This window comes from Tachysurus fulvidraco, chromosome 26 (assembly GCF_022655615.1).
Source record: "Tachysurus fulvidraco isolate hzauxx_2018 chromosome 26, HZAU_PFXX_2.0, whole genome shotgun sequence".
NCBI classification, from domain to species: Eukaryota; Metazoa; Chordata; class Actinopteri; order Siluriformes; family Bagridae; genus Tachysurus; species Tachysurus fulvidraco.
The window spans coordinates 3939183-3964444 of record NC_062543.1 but is presented as its reverse complement, the minus strand read 5'-3'; the positions used below and the strand labels follow the sequence as shown (position 1 = coordinate 3964444).

Here is a 25262-nt window from a genome sequence, read left to right as displayed (position 1 = left end):
TCTCACCATCTTCTCTGTTTCTCTCTGACAAAAAAATTGCAGCTTGTCGAACCAAAAAGCATATACTCCTGATACTTCTTTTATAGTCCATAATGGCAGATGTACAGTAGTAGCCTAGTGTTTAAAGGTTTAGACTACCAGTTAAAAGGTTGTGAGTTCAAATCCCAGGTCCACCAGGCTGCCTCTGTTGGGCTCCTGAGCAAGACCTTCTTATATAAGAATGAGATAAAAATGTAAGTCGCTCTGTCTACCAAATGATGTAAATGTAACCTAAAGACTGTTCCTTGTTGAGAGTTAAGCCCTGACACTGGAGACTCCTTCCATTCATGTTAAATAAAATAGCCAGCTCTTTATAGAAAACTTCACCATCTTAACTGTTTTTCTTCATTCAAACACAGAATACTTAGAATAAAGGATAATGTATTAGTACTGTATGCTGTCAAAGTGTCTGTTATAGTAACTCAATCTATACGTTGTGACTGATTCTGACTGAGAAATCGACAGCGCTGTGGTATAACGCTATCAGAAAGTACACCAGAGTATACATTGTTAACTCGGTTGCTGTGCTACTTTTGTGCTTATAGACATGACGCAATACAAGATAAAAAAAGCCGAGGACATAGACACTAGTAATACCTTTTTGCTAAGAACAGCAGTGGATATGACTGTTCCACAGAGGAGATTTTTGCACGTAGAAATTTTCCGAGGAAATTTACTGCAAAACGAAACGCAATGCTGTCAGTGACGCTGTCGTGAAGCGTTCATGAGACTGACCGCAGGTGAAAAGACGTTTTTTTTTTTTATGCATGCTTGCTGGTTTTCAGACACGTACACACACACACATACACACACACACACACACACACAAACACTTGAAGCTCATGCTGGAGGGAAGAAGTTCAAATATTTGGTGGCCTGGGTGCGAGGGGTCGGCGAATCATTTTCAGTTCGCTTTCTGACTCCAGAGAACAGGTTTTTGAAGGAGGACGGGTTTCTTTCTGTGAGATTTTTGCTGACACATCGATAATAATTTCTAAATAAAATGAATAATAAACAAACAAACAAACAAACAAACAAAAGGTTCTATCACGCTTTGAACGCCGTAACTATTTACACGAACTTAATAAAATTCATTCTAAGCCTTTTGTGTATTTAAATTTTACTCTGGGATAATTGTGCATCTGAGTGCTGTAGTTTATCTGCAGTTTGACCTGCTGCTCATAATGTCCCTTCTATCTTTCTGTCTTATCTACTTGTCTAAGTAATTAAACCAGAACATCTTTATTGAACTTTGCTGTGCTATTTAAAATTGTACAGTTTTAATATGCCATTAAAATCATGCTGTATGCACCCTGACACACACACACACACACACACACACACACACACACTAGCGCATGCGTAGTAGAGACGAAGCGGCGCCATCGCTACACTACACGGGCTTGAGCAGTTGTGTAGCTCCACGAGCCAGTTGCGTGCAAAGGCAGAGGGGCGGAGATACAGCGTTTGGGTGGGAGGGGTTTTGAGCAAGGCGTCATTGATTGACGTGATGGAGTTTCGACGTGCCTGGGAATCGGTTCGTCTTCGTGTTGAGGCCACTCGGGCGGAGTCGTTGTGTTTATAGAGTGCACGAGCCACGTCTATGAGAGAGAAAAATTAGTGTTTAAACGCGATTTTGGAGTGGGATTTATTCGACATTTGCCCGTTATTTTTACCACACGCGTCGTTTGGAGTGGATTTTTTTTGTCAAACACGAGCTTCGTTGACGTTTTGTGAGCGCTATCTTGTCGAGCTAACGCGGCTAGCTATCGTTAGCTGCACTTTTTACGTGAAGGAAGGAATTTTCTTGGCCCAGCTGTGACCATACAAGTTACCAAAGTAAGTTTTTAAAGTCTTTTGTTTACATTTGGCACATTTTCTTGACGGCACACGTCCTATATTGGGGGTTTTCTAACGTTTGAACATCGTTATTTTATCGTTTTCACTCATTTTATTTGAAATAACTGACTACGTTTGTTCGAATCGTCTGGAACAGTTTGTTCCGTTAGTCAGGAGAAGCTCGTGCACGGACTAACGTTAGCACAGTTGGCTAACTAAGGAGTGTTATTTTTACTTCTTGTGTGTAACGTTGCTAATCTGTCAAAATTCTCACCATGCACAGGCAGCTAACACACAGCTAGTTAGCGTTAATAAGGTCCATACACACATTTAATGGTGTCGTGTTGCGAGTGGTGTGTGTGAATGTGTGTGTGTGTGTGTGAACGCGTGCAACTAGCTAGCGTCGCTGCATCACACCGTCGGTATTGGATTAAGTTTGTTCTTCATCTCTAACTATTTTTTTCACGTTTTATTTGAAGTCCCGAAAATGATTTGGGATGCAAAGTATATTTCTATAAACCTTTTACAAGACTCAATCGCCTTTTTAGACTCAACTCTAGTTTCAGGTGACACTATTTCTTTATATTCGGTATATAATTCACTAAAAAAGTGTATAAAGTAAACTGTTTTAATCTAACGTACTGTATAGACATAAGAAGGGAACCATATCAATTTCTACTTTTGCTAAAAAAAAAAAAAAACCACTACTGATACAAAAATGCATTAATCATAAGTTTAATTCAATTCACTGCAAGAGATTAGATTCAGAAGAATGGTAGAGAATAATGAAGCAATTAAGCAACGTGTTATTACTCATTGCAATAAGCTAATGCACTGTAAGCATAATGTATACAAGGGGGAAAAGAAAGAAGCTTTTCTCAACTTGGTGCAAATGTTTGCATGCTGTTAGGACAAAAAAAAACTCCCATGTTTCCTCATTATTAGACAAATAGCAGAAATGATCACTATAAAAATACAAAAATCAAAACTTGCTTAATTTTTCTTATTGAAACAGTAATATTATCTAATAACCTGCCTTTCATTGCAGCCTACCCCCTCTTACAGGCATCTCTTTATCTTCACATTTCGAGATTTTCTAAAAGATAGAGAACCTGTTTACAGAAGGCTGACTATTAAGAAAGGAAAAAAAAACCCAACACAACGGTGCAATGCAATGCACTGTTTTTCCTGGCATGGTTTTTGCCTACTTATCCACTTAGAGAGAAGTAGCACTGCAGATCAATGCAAATTTCTTCTGACTGATTATTGTATTTCATAATGCTATCCTGTATAACCGTCATGAATGAAGTTTCTTTCGTGTTGACCTTATCCCCATCCACAGGGCATGAGGGCTCATTAACTAAATGGTTTGATGAGTTTAAACTTGGTAAATCTTATTCAATTGCCTTCCCACTCACCACAATTAAATCTATTTGAACTCCCTAATCATAGGAAATACATATTGAACGCACATCTCTTCAAAGAACGTTTTCAGAGATGTGAAGAATTTATCCCAGTGTGCATCAAAGCTATTCTGGTGTCTCATGCTGGCCCCACATCTTATGACACTATTCTGTTTTTTCTTTCAATTCATCACCCATCTGTGTGTCAGATATTATGCGTAATATGCTGTGTTAATAAAAGATGTGCTCATGTGTGTTGCAGGTGGTGTTTGCACTGGCCACAGCTCTGGAGCAGACCTGATGGAAACAGTATGTCTAAAGCATCATGAGCCTCCTCTAGATCACTGGAGAATCAGTTTCACATAAACGATCGGACTATTGCAGGAGGAAGACTGCAGAATGATATCTTGTTGAATCAATAGGGTTCTGAGAAAGTTTGCACCACAGATAAATATCTTGGTGCTACTACAAGTGGTTTGTAAAAGAAAGAGGTAGTTGTATAGTGGAGGTATAAAACTTAGCTTGTTTCAGAATTTTTGCTTGCTAAGATAATAAGATGAGTGCAGAAGGATATCAGTACAGAGCACTGTATGACTACAAGAAGGAGAGAGAGGAGGACATTGACCTGCATATTGGGGACATACTCATAGTGAGTAAAGGCGCCCTGTTAGCACTTGGCCACAGTGAAGTGATGGCCGAGAGGCCGGAGGACATAGGCTGGCTGCCCGGGTATAATGAGATGACTCAGGAAAAGGGGGACTTCCCTGGTACTTATGTGGAGTTCATTGGGAGGAAGAAGATTTCTCCTCCGACCCCAAAGCCACGGCCTCCCAGGCCTCTTCCAGTGGCACCCGGACCAGTCAGGAACGACTCAGACTCTGAGCCAGGAGGTGAGTGACACCGATCATTTGATTAGGGTTGAAGTTATTTGTTTATTTATCCTGTTTGGCAGGAGTGTCAGAACCAGTGTTGATAACAAGACAAGCTTGTTTCTTGTGTCTCTTCAAGAGAGACACATAGAGGCTGGTGAAGGAACAACAATTTAACGCTGTTAAAATCATTGAGATACAAGAGGAATAAAGAGCTACCACATTGGGGGGGTTATCTTCAGGCCAGTTACTGTAACCCCACTTGTTACTGTGTTCGGCTACAACACACCACCCCATCACAAGTGTTTTATTCCTTCAGAAGTGCATCATTTGCATAACCGATTCATGTCCAGCTGTTCTGCTTGAGCAGTTTTTAATAATGAGTTTTTTTTTTCTACATTCACATATTTTAAGATCGTTTTAGAATGCTTGATTCGAGTTCAGATTTAAATTAAGGTCGGTACACGTTGTGCACTGTGCGTCTGTACTGTTTATTTCTGAAGTCGTAGGTGGTCGAGCCCTGTGATTACTGATCTGTCTGTTTAGAGCTTTATACACACCTCCCCTTCCAGCAGCATGACACTGGTTGCACGTTCAAGGACAAGTGACAGCCTAAATGTGTGCTAAAGAGAGCGGGGGTCCAGTTTTTCAGTCAACTCGAGACAACCAGAACAGTCACCTTGACGACCACTAAATCAATGGCACCCATTAATGTAAAAAGTGCTTTAAAGGTTAATGTTGCTGTTGTGTCAACAATAAAGATATAGACACAGGGATAAACTGTTGATAAAGAGTATAACACAATGATCAACTTTCAAAAACAGAACATAAATGCTGGTACATGCTGTAATAAGTCTGTAGTTTCCAGTAAACTGGCTTATATTTGCAGTTTTGCAGATGGTATAAAGTACCCAGCAGCAGTACTGCTAAGCCCCACCCCCTGATTTTTTAGTACTAGATCGGTATTTTGTAACGTGAAAAAGTCCGGTTGTATCTCTCCTTGATGGTTATGTTTGCAGAGTTTTAGTTCCTTAAAGCTGATCACTGATTAACCGGGTAGTGTGTATTCATACAGCGAACACAAGATTTCTACATGCACTTGATGCAGTGGTTACTATTTCTAAAAGTGTTCTCGGGGACGACTGCTGCCTCCACTTCGACAGATCGAACAAATTAAAGCACACACGTTGTGCCGGGCCAATGCTGTGCTGGTGCGTCACTGATTTGCTCCCTCCGTTTGATGCATTAGGTTCTGATTAGAGACTAACATCGTTGCCATGGTTGCTGAAGTGACTGGATGTGCTCAGATTAGTGCATAGAACATTAGATTATATGTGAAAAATTGCTGCAGGAATCACAGGCGGTAAAACTGGTACGCAAAAAATCCTCATCTACTTCATGATACTGTTTTGTTGGTGGAAAGGTTTGGGTTAAATGTGCTGTTTTTCAGGCTTCGTCAGTCGTATGCTGTACTAAAAGCTCAATTTGGAAAGAAGAAGGGCTTTTATATATGTACTTTAACAGACTGGCCCTAAAAATAATCAAGTTTACACGGCCATTCCACTCTTAGTCAATCAGCAGAGACTTCTTTTTTCCCCCACTCCAATACCAAGTAATGGAAGGTTCTCTCACCCAGAATATTTTCTGTCATATCTTCTTTGAATCGCATACATTTGTTGAGTAATGTCATGCAGTCTTGTGCAGTGTGTGTGTGGCTTAGGAGACATCTGTATAAAGTCTAATCTATATACTTTAGCAAAATATTATCATGGCTGCCATCTCGAATGACTGATTTGTATGTTTTAGTACATTAAGTAACTCTCTTACACTCCCTAAGCTTTATCTCGGACTCCTAAATGTCGTATGAAGTTCAGTGGCATAAAGCTGAATGCAGAGGGTGGCTACGGTTTTGTAGATCGTTGTTTCATAAAATATTTATCAGACAAGTTTACATTGAATGTATATGCAGACAGTCGACTAGAGTTGGGTAAACCTGGCCCTCCACACAGCTGCAGGTTCTCCAGGGGTCTCAAAGTCTTCTTGGGATGTGATTGTGAAATTCTTGTGAGGTCTGCCAGGGTTGTCTGTATGAATCCCGGCAGTGTTGAGTGACAGCCTCAGAGCTTGGCACGAGGGTGATTGTGGCCCTGGGAGAAGAAAAGTCTCTGTGTCCGCCCGGGCAGGAGGCGGAGAGAGTGGGCCGAGCGCAGGCTCTGGGGCCCGGGGTCTGGATTCTTGTTGCTTCACAGCACTTGTGATTTATTACCTGACACTGAAGGATCTGGCAGATCCTTTTGGCTCTCTCTTCCTTTTTGTCCCCTCCCTTTTTTTTCTTCCTCTCCTCTTTCTCCTTTCCCTCCTTTTAATGCTCTGATCATGTAGCTGGGATTCAGCCCAGCTGGGGGAAGGAAGGAGGGAAAAGTTTGAGCAGGGGAAGGGTTGAAAGCAGGAGCTTTGCTGCCTTAGTGAGTTCTTTGCCCCTGTGACCCCCTCCCTCTTTCTCTTTCCCTCTGTACATCCCCCATATCGCTCTCTCCCTCTCCCAGCCACATGGGCTTACTTCAGAGAGCAGCAGATGTGGAATTCCAGTCCGTTCCGGCTCCCGAGCTTTTAAAAACACAAATGTGCTCCTTTTTGTGGCCTCTGGAGTGAGAGGATCAGTTTGTGCCCTGCCTTGGATTAGCCTTTTTTTTTTTTTCTCCTCCAGCCACTCCCCACTCTTTTTACTTTTCAGCAGCCAACATTTTAGTGATCTTTAGCTTTTCCTTCATACCAACAACAGTTCACGAGTCTCAACACTCCATTCACTTTATTTGAAGAGAGGACCCTTAATGAAATGGAACAACTTGGTCAACTCCCAATAATCCATTCAGGAAAAATTTGAAATACAAATTCATAAAATAGTCATTATGTTGCCTGTTACCATGACATTCGGGAAAAATAATGTCTAGTTTGACCTCGTTCTTAAAAGAGCATTAGGTAATATTTGTTAAAAAAAAAATGTTGGTTTTGTTTATTGGTAGAGTTGAATGAGATCTTTTTTTCCTTGGGTTTTTTTTTTTTTTTTAAACTGCCCTGAAACCTTTAATGGTTCTGCTACATTTGACATGCTAACTGTTAGCACACACAGACATTCAAGCCGAGTTACAGCTCTATAAATATACTATTTATCCTCATAATGCTTTATTGCAATGCGAGTGGCTGTTGGGGGTGTGTCTGTAAAATGACTGACGAGAGCAATACAAAGAAAGATTCTGGACTGTAGGGTAGTTTTCCAAACTGTTTTTTTTTTCTAGTTATGTAATATTTGCTAATTTTAAGAAAGAGTCTTAACACTCTAAACACTTAACACTCATCTTGCATTTGATGGACAGTTCCATTTCATGAAAACACGTTTTAAATACAGACATGTCGTGATAGAAGTGGGGTTTTGTTCCATCTTTATTTCATGGTGGTAGATATTAATTAGATATTAATTCTACTTCTAAAACAGTACATAGCTGTTTTTCTCACTCGTCTAAGAGGGGGGAAAAGGTTGCTATCCAGGTCTAAGTCTTAAATACATTCTGTTGTTTTAATGTGGATCCCGGCATTCCAAGAAAGGAAGTCTTTTAACCACCACAGTACCCGTCAGCGTAACCCTTATGAAATCGTTGTCTGGACCAAAACTGACACAACCACTGGATTACAGGGGGAAAACCGTAATTGACCAACCAGGAAAAAAAATCCGTAATATCATTAAAGATATACAGCAGCAACATAAATGCTGTGAGTCAGTGCTGACAGTGACAATCAATTGTGATTTTTTTTCTCTCCATCGACACCAAAACTGATTGGACCCTCACAATCCTCTCATGGAAACACTTCAGTATATTACAATTCTCTATTAATGGGTACACGCTAAGCTCCTTTGCCGACCTACTTTCTCAATCTCATGGCTCACGCTCTCGCCACATGTGGCTATAATCTAAGATACCTAGTGACTAGAGTAAGCTCATGCTTACAGACTGTGTGGAAGTGATGACTTTCCCATGAAATGCTTGGAATTTTGTGCACAATTACATTGTTGGCTAATTGTATCAGTATTGCCATACCGATAGCAGTGCCATTTAAAGTGTGACTTTTCATTTAAAGCAGTCCTTTAGTTATTTAGGCTGTCCAGCCTTCTCATCTTTACACTTTGCTCAGAGAGATCAGTGTCCAAAGCTTCAGCTTTCATATTGTAACTCTACATTGAACTCTAGGCTGAAATTCTTGTTACATTTTTGTTGAATTTTTAGGAGCTAACAAGACCAATATTGCTTAATAATGAAATGAATGTACACCAACTAATACATATCTTTTTTGTTAAAATACTGGAAGAAATTAAATACAGTATGCATGGGGAGTTTTGTAAAGCCTCCTTGACGTCATTTTGCGCGTAGAAAAACGATGACTAATCAAGTCCAGTTGGACACGGTTGAGCTGAACGTTAGGACAAGTGGGGGGAAAAAGTTGAGTCGTGAAATCTAATCTGCTGCTTGGGACTTTATGGGATTTTGAAGTCGGAGCTGAATGTGCGTTTAACTGGAAGGCAAGTAAGGGCTGCAACCTACTTCCCATTCTGTAGTCTTTAGAAACGTTTCTCTTTTTGTCTTAAAGTATTAAGGAGAATGTCTATGAAATAAAATCTGAAATGATCTACATAAAAATAAACGATTAAGCGATGAACAATTTAAAGAAAGTTGTATCTGCCGTGTTTTAAGAGCAACACAAAAAAGGGGGAAAGAATTTTGCTGGAGCAGCAAGTCCATGCAGGTACTACGTGCTCTGTATCACACAGGGAAATTAAGCCTTTTTTTTTTCTCGTGTCCTCTTAAAATAGTAACCAACATGTCTCTGTGCAGAGCTTTTATCTTCAAGCTTTAAGTAGATTGCAGATTGGTTGCCTCAAGCCAAAAAAACATGAAGGTGCTTGATCCAAGGTTCTTTTCCTTGTAGTTTAATCTTTATCAATGCTTCTTTTATTTCAGGGGTAAGTGCAGTGTGTGCGGCTGTGCGCGCTCTCTTAATTCACTTCACGGGAAATGAATTTCTTGCACAGAAAGCATGTTGTAAATTTAGAGGAGGGGAAGAAGGAAGTTTTTTTTTTTATGCATGCCATTGGACAAACTGCATCTCCTTTTTTTTAGTCATGGCCGAAATTAGGATTGGTCACTACAAAAAAAAAAAAAAAAAAGAGGAAGAGGAGAGCGAGTGAGCAAGTTAAGGCACAGCAGAATTGCATAGCTGGAGTTTGAGAGAATATAGCACACTCCTTTTCAGGGGCCTCTTTAGCACTCGGCTGAACATCTGCTGTGTGTAACCGCTCACTGAGGGAGAATTGTTACTGGGCTTCACAAAGAATGTGCACTTTCCCCTGAGCCCAGGAGTGAGCAGCTGGGGGTTCTACGTTCCTCCTGCTTTTCCAGAGCATGGCAAAATAGACCTACACATTTAACAACATTCAATACAGCCTCCACCCTGGAAGAGGGGGGTCAGACCCATGACACATGCTCAGGCTGTCTGAGAAGACGGCCCTCACCCTGTTTAGTGCTGGTGGTTGAAGCAGCAGTTGTGGTGGTAGTGATGTTGGTGAGACTGGGCAGTTTGTTCCCCAGTAGACTAGTGCAGTACTAGTACACTTGTGTGAGGAAGAAGAAGAAACCGAGCCGCCGTCTTTAGGCTAGAAAACCTCTTTCCACGAAAGATAAGTTTGAACGTTCATGTAGCATTGGTTCCTTTTCTTTATCCAGTTGTATTCAGTGTCACACTGTAACACCGTGATTCTTTAGCCCAAATTAATCAGTAAGAAAACAGCAGTAAAAATAGAAGGGGTGTAATGGCAGGTTTTCAGGGGCTTGCTTGTTTTTGTTTATTTTGTATGTTTTTTAAATTTCATAACAGCCGTGATTTTCAGAGCTGCAGTTTAATGCTTGTGTTTAAGCGGTCATGTGCGTGAGAGCGCACACATGTGCCTTTCATTACCGACCGCCTCCAGAGATGCAGGGCTGAACTGGCAAATCTTCTTACTGGAGGCTGAGCATGTCTGATGGACAGATTAGCAACACATTGCAGGAGGGGAGATCTATTATCTACGAGTTCTATCTTTTTCTACAACTTATAAGTATATATATATATATTACACACACACAGACAAACAGGTAAAAGAGGTATATCAAGATTTTTTTTTTTTAAACTTGGTATTATATATAAATATAATATATAAATATATAAAATGTGTGTAACACAACGGCACAATCTGTGTATGTGGGCTGTTCTAACTATTCTTATCTGACAAAAGAAGAGGTTTTTTGTTTGTTGTTTTCTTTCTTTTTTCTTTAAATATATATAAAGACACCTGACACATCGGGCTAAAAAATTCCTACACTGTCAAAGTGGCATAAATAAATGCACCTTGTTTTGTGATCGATTGCTTGCTCATAGCAGCAGAAAAATAAAAATCTTGAGTTTGTTTCTACTTGCTGGTTTCCACAGAATCCCTGTCCCAATATAGATGCCCTATGACCCCCAAAAAAGCAATAAATATTTTTTTTCTCCTGTTCCTGTGTTTGTAATCTGTCACAGTCCTTATGACACAGTATCAGCTGTAAATCTCTCCAGTCACCGACTCAACCGACTCCGTTATCATCCTGTAGATTGATTAAAGCATGACTCAGCCCAAGCAGTGTGCAAACTTTTATTTATAAGGTAATAAAGCTTGATGTTACTGTAACTGTTTTATAAGGCATTTATATTTGTCTTTATGGCAAAGACTAACACGATTAAACCCTCTAATTTTACTCTAGCCAGCTATCTTTAGTCCACCCAGACGGTCAGACCCAGACGACACACTGTGGCAGCTTAAAACCGTGACTTCCTAAAACACAGCCCTCCTCTCCTCTCCTGTTCTCTCCTCCTGAACTGAAACAGGAGAGCTGCCTCAGGCTTGTGTCAACTGGCTCATGAGGCCCCCTTATTCCGCCTCCCTGTTACCCTGGTAACGAATATCGGAGCAGCATTTCTTATTGGCGGGATGAAACGGAGCTCACGTGTTGGTTGCCTGAGTACTTTTTTTTTTCTCGTCCTTAAGAAGACAAGCACACTTTTTCTGTTTTATTTATTTATTTATTTATTTTATCCACGGGGCAGATTTTCAAACCATGTGGCAAAAAAAATGCGTTACCGTTAGGATTGGCATTAAACGTTGATCTTGTTAAATCCTGTTTTACAAAACTGCTGACTGGAACTTAGGAATTAGAATTGTTCAGCTCAGACAAAAAGGCATGGTCGACCCAGAGGATATGGATGATCTCATGATTTTATGGACAACTTCAGTGACCGGTAGTTAAAGTTGTGCACTTCGACCGGACTATTGGGGGAGAAAAAAAAATTTGTAAGCGAGTGTGTTTGAAGGCTGCACAAGCATCCTATAAAATGGTTTAAACTCTGCTTGAAAGCAGCTCAGCGATTTTCAGACACCAGCAGTGTTTGTAATGAAACCTAGACAGCTGTGTATATATCAGGAGAAGCTTGTACATCTAAAAGTGTTTTGTAATGTTTCCAGTTTTTTTGTTTTTTATTGTTGTATCCATCATATTAGTTTTGGTGACTGCTGGTCTAGGAAGCAGTGCTTCAAAGAATGGATGAGCTGAAACATTTCACCTTTTTTTTAATAGGTGTTATTTAATCTGAGCGGCATGAGGGATTGCGCTATCAGGTCACCTCTAGTTTCTAGGAAGCAACACAATCCAGCTTCCATCCCTAGCATGGTCCTTTAGAGCCACGCCTCGCACGGGCGAAGTTTCAGGGTATTATATAACTTAAATATATCCAGTATAAACATCATCTTATAAACCGTACACAAGGCACACTTGTGTTTGGACTTTGTTACCATTTTTGTCTCCTAAGGCACTCCATGGTAATGAAAAGTGCGGCTTTGTAAAGATTAACACACAGATGGGGCATTTTCAACAAGCAGAGGGGTAAAATTAGCCTGGGTTTGTGTGAATCCGGCTTCTGAGAACCAGTTGGCTGCTCTGTAACAGTGGATAAAGTGTCACCTGGGCTAAAGGTTACACCTCTGATGGAGCACAGGAACATTACTTCAGTGCTTCTTAGAAAATGAACAACCCGTACCCCAAATTTACGCTGGAATTGATCTGAACCGGTGGCTTGGAGAGGAACGTAGTTGTGTAATATTTGTTTTTCTTATCAGGACGAATTTGATGAGACAAAGTTTTTGTTGGTTTCTGGTTTCGACTGGGGGGGGGGGGACGTTGTTTGAAATGTGTAACCAAATAAAGTGTTTTATATTAATAAAATAAATAAAAAGATACAGGGCAAACGATAGTGCTTGCGCTATGCTTTTATATTTTCTAACCCATGGAATTGTGGCTTTCTTAAGAAAATATCAGTGATGCACTAAACTTTTTCACTCCTTTGTAATATTTTTTAGATTTCGCTTGATTTGAATCATTCTCTTTGGTCCTTGTAAAATTAGGCATTATCAAATAATTCCAAATCCTCGAAATGTTCTTGTTCACTACAGCACGCAGAAAGTAAAACCGACTTCTTTAAATCCATCAGACATAGCTTACCTTCACTGCTCTTTCTGTATCCCTGTGATTAAAGTATTGGCACCCGTGGTTGTGGTTACCATCAGCTTTATTGCAGAACAACAAGCCTGTTGTGTCTTGTGCTCAATAGGAGCTTTAAGTGTCAGACACTCAAATGTGAGCACAGCCCTCATTTTAACATCAAAATTGAACCAATACAAAACCTCAGGCATATATCCAATGTTCAGATTCTAAGCTGTGTTTTAGTAATAGGTGGTTACTGAAGAAGTATGAGTTACTGCCCACTCCCTGAAAAAAAACTTCCAAATTTGGAATGAACTGTAAAGGGGTTCCATTCATAAGCACCTGCATTTTATTACTCCGCCTTTAACACAGCAAACAGTCAAGCCTTTTAGAAACGTTGGCCTTCTGAAACAGTGGCCTGCAAATCCAAATAAAGCAGCCCACTGGCCCCATGGCCCTTTTAAGTGTGCACCTGTGCTGCAGGATCTGAGGCTCTCGTCCCTTCACCAGTCTGCCTGTTAGCGGTTATGTTTAGCCTCCAGAGCCACCTCCACTCTTCACTTAATCGCACCCTTCCGCTTCCCGCTCACTTTCACATCAGGCGCTTCTGTTGCCACGTCACACTCGTACTCGTGTGTGCGATACAAAATGTTTTCTTTTTTTAAACATGCTGGTCTGTTTTATAATCGTTGTCCTGCTCTTTTTCTACAGGTTCCAGCACTTTGCCAGATCTGACTGAGCAGTTTGCACTTCCAGACATGGCACCACCCATGCTTCTCAAACTGCTGGAGTCCATCGAGAGAAAAGGTTTTTTTTTTTTTAAATTTGGTTCTTTTTATATTTTTATACCTTTATATTCTTTTGAATTTTGTTATTCACTTAATTTTATACTTTGTAATTTTGCATTGAGTAACATGACCACATTAGTTTCTTAGTCCATGACTTGTCTATATAATTAACTTTGAGGTGGCATCTGCCTTCCCATAACCCCCCTGGTGTTGATTCCCATAACCATAAGCTCTTCTCTCTGTAGGCCTGGACAACCCCACCCTGTACAGAAACCTCACCGCTGGAGGTGGCCTGGATGTACGGCAGTGTTTTGACACTGGTGAGTTACACTTTTCTCGGTTACTGTCGCACTCTGCGTCTTGCTTTTGTAGCACATCTGTAATTGTGTTGTCGTGTGTTTGGATTAGACACACCTTCTGTGGACTTGGAGCAGCTCGATCTGCAGATGTTGTGTGACGGTCTGAGACGATACCTGCTGGATTTGCCCCAGCCGGTGATTCACTCTGCAATCTACACTGAGATGGTACGCATCGCTCAAGGTAAGACCTAAATGATCTTCCATACCATACCATACCATACCATGATGTAACGATGGTACCACACGGTGGTGCTATTGTTCTGGACTTGTCTTGTGACCACAATTGTTCTCTTGTTGCGCCAGTGTTTTTTTTTTTTTGCTCTTGGTTGCTCTGAGGAGACTTTTTTCTTCTTCTTCACCGCAGCACAATCTTCTCCAAGTTAAAAGACCTTAAGGTGTTAGTATCTCTTTAGAAATGCCGGATTTAAGCAAAAAACAGCTTTATTCTGCTTTAAATTTGAATAAAATCTGCTTCTTCTCTATTATTAAACAGCAAGTCGTTCTTTGAGACTAGTAAATTCGTGCAGATGTGTGCTCATTGTGAAGGAAAAAAAAACTTTGAAGAAAATCAGCATGCACCACCTTATTACCCGTGTTCTACATGTTCAGTTAACATAGTCACATTGCAAAGAACCGGATATGTGGTTAATCAGATCTATAAGAGGGCTGACTACTTATCTCTAGCATCAGTTTTTGACAGCCAATCAGTAGGCAGTGTATTTCTCTGCTCTGTCATTGTCACACATTCACTGTGGTTATTAAGCTGTCTGAACAAAACTTTCCACCTGTCTCTCTCCTCTTTAATACCTTCATATCACTCTTCTAGTTTTGTTTCCTTAGCTCAGTCTTAAGTGTGAGAATGCTTCAGAATTTAAATAGAATTCGGTGTGCGTCGATGCAGATTCTATTTATTTATTTATTTATTTATTTTGCGATTTTCTGGATTTCTATTAGAAGCTCTTTGTTTCTTGCATTTAAACTATTTACCAGCGAGCAAAGGCCTACTTGTAATTTAAATTTAGGTTGTCAGAGTGAATTTCATTGCTCAAGTGTGATGCGATTTTCATAATATTTACATATTTACATATACAAAGCAAAGAAAATCACATTTAAATGTTTAAAGTCTATTTTTCACCTTACACAGTGTCCGCACAAGGCTTACTTTGGACAAAAAATCCGTCAGTCTTCATTTTTGGTTTTGATTCACTTTTTAATTTCTATGTAATTGTATAAATCGCCTGCCAAAGTCTTATATAAGTTCTTAGGGCCCATTAGGGTCTACAGCACCATTATACTATACCATACACTTGAGATGTATGTTAAGAAAACCCAAAAAAAAAAAACAGGTCTATTTTTTTTAATTCCTAGTTTCATGTAGCTGAAATGAACACTAAAGTAATTTTAGGTGGTATTCTAAAGTTTAACTCCTTTTTAACTTTGCAGAGGTCCAAGGAACGGAGGAATGTGCAGAGCATTTGCGGAGGATTGCTGCTTCCTCTGTTGTCCCACCTCAGTACTGTCTAACGCTGCAGTGCCTGCTGAGACACCTTGCTCGTGTGTGCCAGGCCTCGGCCGCCAACCTGCTTAACGCCCGAGCCCTTGCGGAAATCTTCAGCCCTGCACTATTCCGGCAGCTAGCAACCAGGTACACACACACACACACACACACACACACCTCTGTAATCACACTCTAAATCTACAGTTTACATGGACTTGTGTGGAGTTGCCAAAGACAACCCTCCATTTTGATGCCTTGTATCCCACGAGATACCGCTTAAGGTCTCACAACTGACTTTGCACCATGAAAACCTCGTTTTTAGGCTTTGAATAAAGAGCAATATTTCGCTTCCTCTGTTTTGGATAATCAGCAGGAGTGAGTGACTGTTCAGAGATCACTAGAGCCAGTAAAGTTGTACTGTTGTTTGATACTCCAGGGTAAATATTCTATGGAATGTCACTAATCTTCTTTCGCTTCTCTCCTCAGCTGTGAGCCAAGCCCTGAGTCACACATTAGGATCATCGAAGTCCTGGTGACCAGTGAATGGAGCAGCAGCCAGGCAGCTCCAGGTACAGTGTGCTTTCTGTCTGCATGTTGAAACCATTTTAAATGTAATGGCTGCTGACTGCAGTGGGTTTAATACCACGTTAAATGAAGGCGTGCGTGGAAGAGAGCGAAGCAGCAGTTTTGTGGGCTATCATTAACTGAGCAGTATGAAGACTGTGGATGGGAGCAACAGACCAACAGCTAGTGACTGCTATTATTAGCCTGTCTGCTAGGTTGAACGTTAAGTCCGTACCACAGCAGGAGCCTCTGCAGCACGACACGGAAGGGCTTTGACATACAGGCTCGCTTTAGTTCCACAGCTTTTACGAACTGGTGATTCCGGAGAATCATCTGACCAGAGCAAGACATTATCCTGATGCACCAGTCAAACTTTTTTCCTTTTTTTTTTTTTTTTTTTTTTTTTTTTTTTTTTTTTTTTTTTGGTCCCTTCCTCTTTTTACCCTGAGTATGAGACTGTAGTCCATAGAGAGGCCTCTGAGGGATGTGTGTACTACTTTGTGCCCTGAATGTTTAACAGTTTTACTACCAGTTAGGGTCTATTTATAAATTCTCAACTTCTCAGCTGTGGGTACTTTTTGATCTTGGACCGAGCCACACGAGTTAGGACCTTTAGAACACTGCCAGCTGGAATCTGGAGCCATTCTGCAATTTTCCACAGAGATCCTGGTCTCCGCTAACAATATGCTGCTGGTCTGAACCTAAGAGTCTGTGACATTTCAGCACTGACACGAGTTATTTTTGTTACCACTCGGTAAATCTGTGTAGGACATTTTGTATATCTTGTGGGAAAATTATAATCAACGCTTGCAACTCTGAATGGGTGGGTGGCCTTAAAAGAAAATTGTGCTGCCATCTCGATGGAAAAGGGCAAAAATTTCTTCGTCTCCTGCTTTTTCATTGAATTCCTTTCCTGTATGTCTGCCTAGGCATCAGGTTTATTTTCTCTCCATTTACTTGCCCATACTTGTTTTCTGCACACAGTTGTGGTGGCTATAGTTATGTACGTTTATAGGAGTGTGTGTGTGTGTGTGTGTGTGTGTGTGCACGCTCCCAGTTACAGACAAGCTATTTTAAGCTGGTTGCCACAGTTCTACTTAGATTTGGTTGGCTGAAAGCCCTGTCTGCTCTATGATGGACTCCTTAACTTTCAAGAAGCGACTCTTTCCTACATGTACATACCGTCTCAAAAATACACACGCTTTCTAGGGCTTCAGTTCACCCTCTGAAACCCCTCCTTCCTTCGCTGAGCAGCCCTTCCAAAACACAAAGTGCCCAGCTCAGCAAATATTTGATCCTGAGCGAGTTAATCATAAGACCAGAGTCTGCGAGCCAGCACAGTGGTGAGAGAAGGCTTTCAGAGAGATATAGGGCAGGTCATTCTAGCATTCATTAACCATCTACCTCGGACCAGTCTTCATTAATCAGCCTTCTCTTTTCTTTTCTTTTTTCTTTTTTTTTTTCGTGTGCCGTCATTAGCGCTAGAGCTCGAAGACTGTTGCACCTTGACACTTAGGATTTGCCTGGATTTTTCTGGAACCTCCACAGTTGCCTTGTTAAAGTGCGACGTAATGGATTCTGTACGATAAATCCAAAGGAATGAGGCTTGACATAAGTACTTCGGGTTTGGATTTGGATTTACAGCACTTAAACACTGCTGATCAGTCAGGACACGTACCTTTTCTCGAACATCACAGGAACATGCATAATTTACAAAGTAAGTGTGTTGTTTGAAAATGTTGATGGCGTGCTTAATGTAAAGCATTTGGTCATGGCAGTAAAGTTGTAAATTGCTGGCTTGACAGAAAGGTGTAAATTACAGCTTGATGTTAAAGGAGTTTGACTGGTTTTGGCACGGCAGCCATAGCAGGTTCTTTCCTCTGGCACCCCAGTCCCTAACCAGTTTTTGTACTGTTCTTGCCTGGACACGTCTGAGCATATGTGAACCAATTGACACTTATTGTCGACTCAGCAGTTGCTTTTCAATATTAACAACCAATATGGAGTTGCATACTGATTGACCTGAATGTGTTTAAATCTAATTAATTGAAAATGATATGTACATAATTCCCCCAAAATGTTTGTTTAAATCCTGTATTGAGCTCTCGGGTGATCGCGTTTCCCTTGACCTGTAAGAGAATATAATGCAGACAATAGGCCATGTTCCTGTGGCTTCTTATAGCCCTTCTCAGAAGTGTGGCTATTTGAGGCACCTCCCCACTCTCCAGCCAGCTGGATTTTCCCCACTGTGCAATACGTTTCTGGGGATTACAAGCGGCATTTGCGAGCTCTTGCCTGCCTTTGACCCGGCCATGTGCTTGAAGTAGCAGCTGCCTACGTGCCTCTGCAGCAGCAATCAGAAGCGCATGGCCTTTGTCTGCCTGCCAGCACAGGAGCCTGTCTCAGCCACCCCATTCGCTGGGACTGGGAGGAGGAGCTAAGCAGACCTGTCACAGGCAAAGGGAGGGTGGGGAGTAAATGTGCACGATGTACCACATCCTCTTTTCATTCGAGAGATGCTGAGCTACCGTGCACTTCACATCTGACTTGGTATATTTTTTTTCTTCGCCCGATTCGATATCAGCACCGTGGAGAATCCAGTCTGCCACACGACCTTAAGTGGATATTATTGATTGACACAGCGACTGTTGTATTTTTTTCTTCTTCTTCTTCATAATGGAAACAAAGTGCGTGTTCTCAGTGTCGTCATTTTGTTAAGGGATTTAGCAATATCTGTACAGACGATGATGCAGGAGTGGCTAGCAACAGTATTGCAACGCCATTGGCTAGGGTAAGTGATGTAAAGGCTTTGATTATGCCTGCTCATACAGGCGGTTACAAAATATAGCTGTTCCAAAATAATTCTTTTTTTTTTTTTTTTTTTTTACATTATTAAAACTCTTTCCATATAAATGTAACAGTAGCATTTGGGGTGTGTTAAGTTCATACGGTTGATCTGGATATCTGCATTCTAATAAACATAGAAAAATTAGGTGTTTGTTTGTACATGTTGGAACACGCCGTTCCCTTGTCACTTGACAGTTAATTCTGTACTGCTGCTGCTTAGATGTAGTTGAGGGCAACTTAATGTTCAGCTTTAGTGAGAATCATCTCTTTTTTGCACTCTAATACTTTGCAGGGTTTTTGAGATCTCGTGCTTAATTTTTACTGTGTAGGTGCTCCTGATGCGTCAGGTTTAGATCTGGCTGGACAACTTGTGCTTAAGTGAACAAAGGAGAGAGTGGGTAGAAGATGGGGGGGATAAAAATAGCCCTTCGCAGGAGCTCTGCCTCATGCTCCACAGAGACCACACAGCCCCCACTGCTCTCAGTCACTCAGCCGTGCAGCCAATGAGCTGCAGCCTTTTCCAGTTACCAATGATGTAACATGTTCTCAATGGCTGGCGAACGAGAGCAGTGTCTCAGCAGACCATGCACGCTGCAGTCGCTATATGCAGCATATATTGGTATCGTTTTTGCTGAAAATTCTGATGTCAGTGGCATGTTTCTTTTTATGGAGTTGAAATCATGCATTAATCATGTTTATTTAGGTAGCTGCCTGATCTTTGGCTCGGAATTATTGCTGCATCTCCTTTTACTTTATTCCTTATTTTCCCTTACTCACCCTGGGTTATTACAAGCCTTCATGCACCGTGCTCACATGCTCGTACTCATCCTCTGTTTACATTCGGAGGCAGTAAACTGTTTTCTATGGGATGCTATAGGATCCAAGATCCTTTCAAACGCTTCTGGACATGTCCGGGCTTGTAGGCTGAGACTTGTCCGAGTGCGTTTCGTATGTAAATGACCTTGAATGAAGCTGGTTCATTTGCATTTAAATCCACGCCGCCTATATAAACCTTCTCTTCTCTCCACAGCACTACCTCCAAAACCACCCAAACCAACACCTGTCACTAACAACGGTATGAACAACAACATGGCTCTACAGGATGCTGAATGGTACTGGGGGGACATTTCGAGGCAAGCGCTTTTTCAGTTTGTTCGCCCTACTTTTACATTCAGCGCACAGGAAGCGAAAATAATAACCTGTTTCCTTTCAGCGTCTTAATCGTGGAGTTTTTTTTTCTCTTCTCTTGTAGGGAGGAGGTCAACGAGAAACTGAGAGACACAGCTGATGGAACATTTTTGGTTCGTGACGCCTCCACCAAAATGCACGGTGACTACACCCTCACACTGAGGTAATTTTGCACACCGTTTATTTTATTTGCATGGCAGCTTTATCGAACCCCCTATCGTATGATATAAATGTGCATCCCTATAATTTGTTGTTAACTTGCTTTACAGGAAAGGAGGTAACAACAAGCTGATAAAAATTTTCCATCGCGATGGGAAGTACGGTTTCTCAGATCCTTTGACTTTCAACTCTGTGGTTGAGCTGATCAATCACTATAGGCACGAATCCCTCGCCCAATACAACCCCAAACTAGATGTGAAACTGCTGTATCCTGTGTCTAAGCACCAACAGGTAATTCTTGTCAATCAGATGGAAGTAAAGACGCATCGAAGAGGAACTGTGTGTGTGGTGTTTATTTTAAATCATGCACCAACCTACTTTTTTTTTTTTTTAGGATCAAGTGGTGAAAGAGGACAACATTGAAGCTGTGGGCAAGAAGTTGCATGAATACCACCTGCAGTACCAAGAGAAAAACAGGGAGTACGACAGACTGTATGAGGAGTACACCAGAACTTCACAGGAGATCCAAATGAAAAGAACTGCTATTGAAGCTTTCAATGAGACCATCAAGATCTTTGAGGAGCAGTGCCAGACGCAAGAGCGTTACAGCAAAGAGTACATCGAGAAGTTTAGGAGAGACGGCAACGAGAAAGAGATCCAGAGGTGAGACTTAAACGTCCAAACCCTAATTAAATCCAATGAACTGAATTAGCAGGTTTCGGGCATTTGTAATTGTATATACGTGTTGTTTTCCAGGATAATGGTGAACTATGAGAAGCTGAAGTCCCGCATCAGTGAGATCGTGGACAGCAAGCGTCGTTTGGAGGAAGATCTGAAGAAGCAGGCGGCCGACTACAGGGAGATCGACAAGAGGATGAACAGCATCAAGCCTGATCTCATCCAGCTCAGGAAGACCAGAGATCAGTACCTCATGTAAGTGCCTCGTCCTCTCTCATAGCCTCCGGATTTTTCTTTCAAGCGTTTCCGTTGCAGTTATTCACAAGTTCCCTCGTTCTGAATTTCAGGTGGTTGACACAGAAGGGCGTCAGGCAGAAGAAGCTCAACGAGTGGCTGGGAATCAAAAACGAGAACCAGGAAGAGTGAGTATCCGTTAAAACATGTATGATATGACGGTGTGTTCGTAATCTGTATGAAATCCTGTATCTAACACCTCCTAATGGCTTCGTTCCACCAGTCAATACTCCATGGTTGACGACGACGAGGACCTGCCGCACCATGACGAACGTTCCTGGAAGCTCGGGAACATTAATCGCCTCCAAGCGGAAGCTCTGCTACGTGGCAAGAGAGACGGAACATTCCTGGTCCGAGACAGCAGCAAATCTGGCTGTTACGCCTGCAGTGTTGTGTACGTCGTTTTGAACTGCTTTTTAAAAACACCAGTCATCGTCTCTGTAGTAGAACATTTTATCTCCTCTTTGATGATTTATGGATTAGTGTTTGTGTGGGGAAAATGTTTATGCCACTCAAAAGTTACCATATTTGACTACTAAACAAAAGCATATTCAGTTACCCTGAGAAAGTTGGGACTTACAGCTATGTGCTTTTTATTTGCAGACGTGGAGGTGTCTAATTTGCATTTTTATGAATATTCGTGTATGCGTTCAATTTTAATGGGGGGGGGGAGTAATTTTTTGAAAGCAAATTGTCTGAGTAGATTAATAATGTCTGTTTTTCTTGCAGTGTGGACGGCGAGGTCAAGCATTGCGTCATCAACAAAACGCCCACCGGCTTCGGTTTCGCAGAACCTTATAACCTGTACGGCTCACTGAAGGAACTGGTCTTGCACTACCAGCACACGTCTCTCATTCAGCACAATGACTCTCTGAATGTCACATTAGCATACCCGGTTTACGCACACCAGCGGCGATGAGAACTCACGAACATACACTTTGTCAGGACTTTGTGACGCGCGATTGGCGCTTAGAAGGAGGAGGACAAGAGAAAAGGCCTCAGCTCCTGCAGCGATGCCTCCACTTTGGATTCAGGACGGAGGGCTGGTTTTCACAGCTATAAACCCCAAAAGCAGACGTTTTAGCCGAGACCTAGAGGAGGCGTATCGTTTTCCTCGCGGTGAAGCGGAAACTGCTGAACTTTTGATCTTTCTCTCTCCCGAAATGGAGGACGATGGAGGCCTTTTTCAAAATGGTGCTTGTTCATTTCAAAGCTTTACCCACTGCTGGAATGTGGAACGCTCATGACAGTGACCTCTGGAGTACAAATGCTACTCAGAGTGTTGTACCTGCGTGCGTGTGTGTGTGCGTGTGAGAGCGCGTGTGTGGATGTGATGTGACCAAAATTTACAGTATCTAAAAGCTATTCGTCATTGGCGTGTTCAAGGTGACGATGTGAACAGACCATGGAATCAGCTGATCAATGTAGCAAGATGGCACTTTCAAAACAGTATATTTTGTGTTTTTTGTTTTTTATTTTTATTTTTTTTTAATTTTTTGTTTGGTTTTTTTCTTCCCACATAAAGGACTGTGAACAAGCAAACGATATGAACATCTCATTTTAAATGAGCAAAAAATACGGACAGGATGCGTGGCATTTCACTCAAGCATTACAGTGACTGCTTCTGCCTTTGATGGACTAACAAGGCGTGCAAACGAACTTAAAACAGATTAATTTTGTACATATGGACTTCAAGATAAAGAAAAAAAAAACGTGATTGAAACCATGTTGTACCAAAAACAGCGCTCAGTTCCTTCTCGGTTGTATTCAAATGTGCTATGCAAATTCTGTTTCAGCCTTTTCTTCTCAGCAGAGTTGTGATTTTATTTTCCATGTTGCTTCCCATAATATAATTGACCTTATTTTTTTGTTTTTACAGCTTGAAGTCGTTTTTTTTAACGGTAGTATATAAGACGATATTTTAAGTGTCAAAATCGCCAAGAGAAATGGCTTCAGTTTTACAACAGATAAACGATAAAGTACTTTATTACAAATTTCTTTATCAGCAGCTGATTAGAATAAATAGATGAGTATTTTATTAGTCTTTTTCACTTTAAGGGTTTTTTTTTTTTCCCCTATTTTTTCTTTTCTTCTTCCTAGGCAGAGCCTGGAGGACTTTTGTGCTGCTTCTCGTCAGTAATACCATAAATCATCGATCGGATCGTTTTCATTTACTTATCGAGTTCTGGGCGTTTTGGAGCTTTTCGTTTGTGAATACGAGTTCACTCTAGAAAATCTTAAAGCTTCTCATATTTTTTATTTTCCAAAAGAATTTTTCAGCAAATGTATGAGCGAGGCAAATTGAATTACTGTTTATTTTAGATGAAATAAGAACAGCTCTATTCCTTATCCGTATTGTTTTTCTGTATCAGAAAAACTCACTAGTGTTTACATGACCGAGTCAGAATCTGTATTTTGACCTGCATCCCTTGTTGTACTACTTTGCTTTTCACTTAAAGCTGAACAACGGTAGTTCTTCCATTTACAGGACATCAACTCGGCTTCTCCCCCCCCCCCCCCCCCCCAACAGCCAGCTGAATGGCTACGTTTTGTCATTTGCTGTCTCTATAATTCCTCATCAGAGATTACAGTATCCTAAGCTTTATGACTGGTGAAGTCTTTGGCGTAGAGGTTTGCCTCCAGCTCGACTCGTGTCTATTTTGCATTTATGCATCCGATGATATTTTGCATAAATAAAACATCATTGTGAACCAATAATCGGCTTAAACTCCTTAATGACCCTACATTTTTTTTTCAGTTTTTTTTTTTTTTTTCACGCTTCAATTTCTCCTGGTAGCCTTTTTATGTAAAAAAAAAAAATGCATTGCTTTTATTTCCTGATGTGAACTAAATAACTCGGTCACTTCCTGCACGATAGCATTTCTAAAAGGTGATGGTTGGAAAAAAAATCTTTTTGCCATTTACAGCATTGTTGCACTCATTACTCATTACTCATATACCTTTATCGTGATGAAATGCTACCTAGAGACCGAGCTTCCTTAAAGCGATGTGCTGTTCTAGCATTAGACAGGAAGTTCAAAGCGACACTTGTTACCTCGTCCAGCGCTCGTCTTTGCGCTCTGGTATTTTTAGGGGAACTCCAAGCTCGTAACTTTTCATCTTGAACTCACCTAAATTTTATAAAATTGTCCCCAAACTTTTCTCATACAAATATTCACCATACAAATTCGGTTTAAACCCCGGTCTTGAGCTTTGCAGCTCCTGTATAACAGGGTTAAAAATCATCTTAGACTTTCCCTCTTCACTTTTTATAACCACACGTTGCCACAATACCAGCATTAAACATTAACAAGCGAGTCTGTAATGACTTTAAATACAGAAAAAGGGGGGAAAAAATAGACTCGTTGCTGTGTCGCAGCAGTTTACTTGGCAGCATGTTGTACTCTGTACCGATGGAGAAAAGTCTGAGGTTATGCAAATTTAGCGGTATGGTATGATGGCACGCCATTGATGTCACTAGTCCCGATCGGGGACAAAAGGTTAGAGTACTTTTTGTTCTCTAGCTTGGGTACAGTCTTTCTCCATTTTGGCACGTCGCTAGATGTGAGGTTTAATGTTATTTTAAGATAAGATTTTGCACAAGGGTGTGCAGTGAGACTCGGTACAAATAAAAAGCCAATGTGAGCATTAAACAGTGAACGTTAACACTCCGTATTCGGATTTAACTTTGCATGCATTTACTTTCTTCACTAACATCAGATTGTTGGGGGAAGTAAAAAAAAAAAAAATATGTTTCTCAAACTCAAAGCTAGAGTAACGGACACGTCACCTTTCAGAGACATGATTAATTTTCATCATGTTTGATGGTTCTGTTTGAACGTGCAGTTCCTCTAGAAGGCTCAGCCACTGTGTACTTGACATAGAGGGACGGAAATGGTAAACCACAGATGTTCGCTTCTGCTTTTTCTCAAGAAGGCAGATCTCGATCTTCTCTCTCTACATACACACACACACACACGGCTTACACGCACCGTTATGCATTTCTGCCACGGTCTGTGCCACACAGTATGAATGTCAGGAATGGCACGTACCAAACTATTTAAAGAGCAACTGATTGTACTGATACTGACACTCGGCACTGATGAGAATATTTAATACGAAGAAAGACTAAATAAA

The 25262-nt window shown here is 41.0% G+C and overlaps 1 protein-coding gene across 3 annotated transcripts; it reads left to right on the top strand.

Moving 5' to 3' along the window:
- Positions 1-1574: 1574 nt before the first annotated feature.
- Positions 1575-23843, top strand: pik3r1 (phosphoinositide-3-kinase, regulatory subunit 1 (alpha)). Of its 3 annotated transcripts, XM_027144073.2 has the most exons (15): positions 1575-1878; positions 3544-4171; positions 13462-13557; positions 13784-13858; positions 13947-14078; positions 15341-15542; positions 15882-15964; positions 19837-19939; positions 20059-20157; positions 20264-20444; positions 20548-20816; positions 20910-21086; positions 21179-21253; positions 21349-21519; positions 21855-23843. In XM_027144073.2, exons 2-15 carry the CDS (start codon positions 3838-3840, stop codon positions 22042-22044), a joined length of 2187 nt encoding a protein of 728 aa, XP_026999874.2. In that variant the 5' UTR covers positions 1575-1878; positions 3544-3837; the 3' UTR covers positions 22045-23843. The 3 variants fall into 3 exon arrangements, with proteins under 3 accessions (XP_026999874.2, XP_026999883.1, XP_026999889.1); XM_027144082.2 differs by lacking the exons at positions 1575-1878; positions 3544-4171; positions 13462-13557; ... (2 more) ...; positions 15341-15542; positions 15882-15964 and adding an exon at positions 17397-17676; XM_027144088.2 differs by lacking the exons at positions 1575-1878; positions 3544-4171; positions 13462-13557; ... (2 more) ...; positions 15341-15542; positions 15882-15964 and adding an exon at positions 18460-18750.
- Positions 23844-25262: the final 1419 nt, after the last annotated feature.

What these genes read in the sequence shown, in the direction of transcription:
- pik3r1 (XM_027144073.2), top strand. Translation starts at nt 3,838, where the DNA reads ATGAGTGCAGAAGGATATCAGTACAGAGCACTGTATGACTACAAGAAG. An exon ending in CTCAGACTCTGAGCCAGGAG is followed by an intron (nt 4,172 to 13,461) that starts GTGAGTGACACC and finishes CTTTTTCTACAG; the next exon opens with GTTCCAGCACTTTGCCAGAT. An exon ending in GATGGTACGCATCGCTCAAG is followed by an intron (nt 14,079 to 15,340) that starts GTAAGACCTAAA and finishes TTAACTTTGCAG; the next exon opens with AGGTCCAAGGAACGGAGGAA.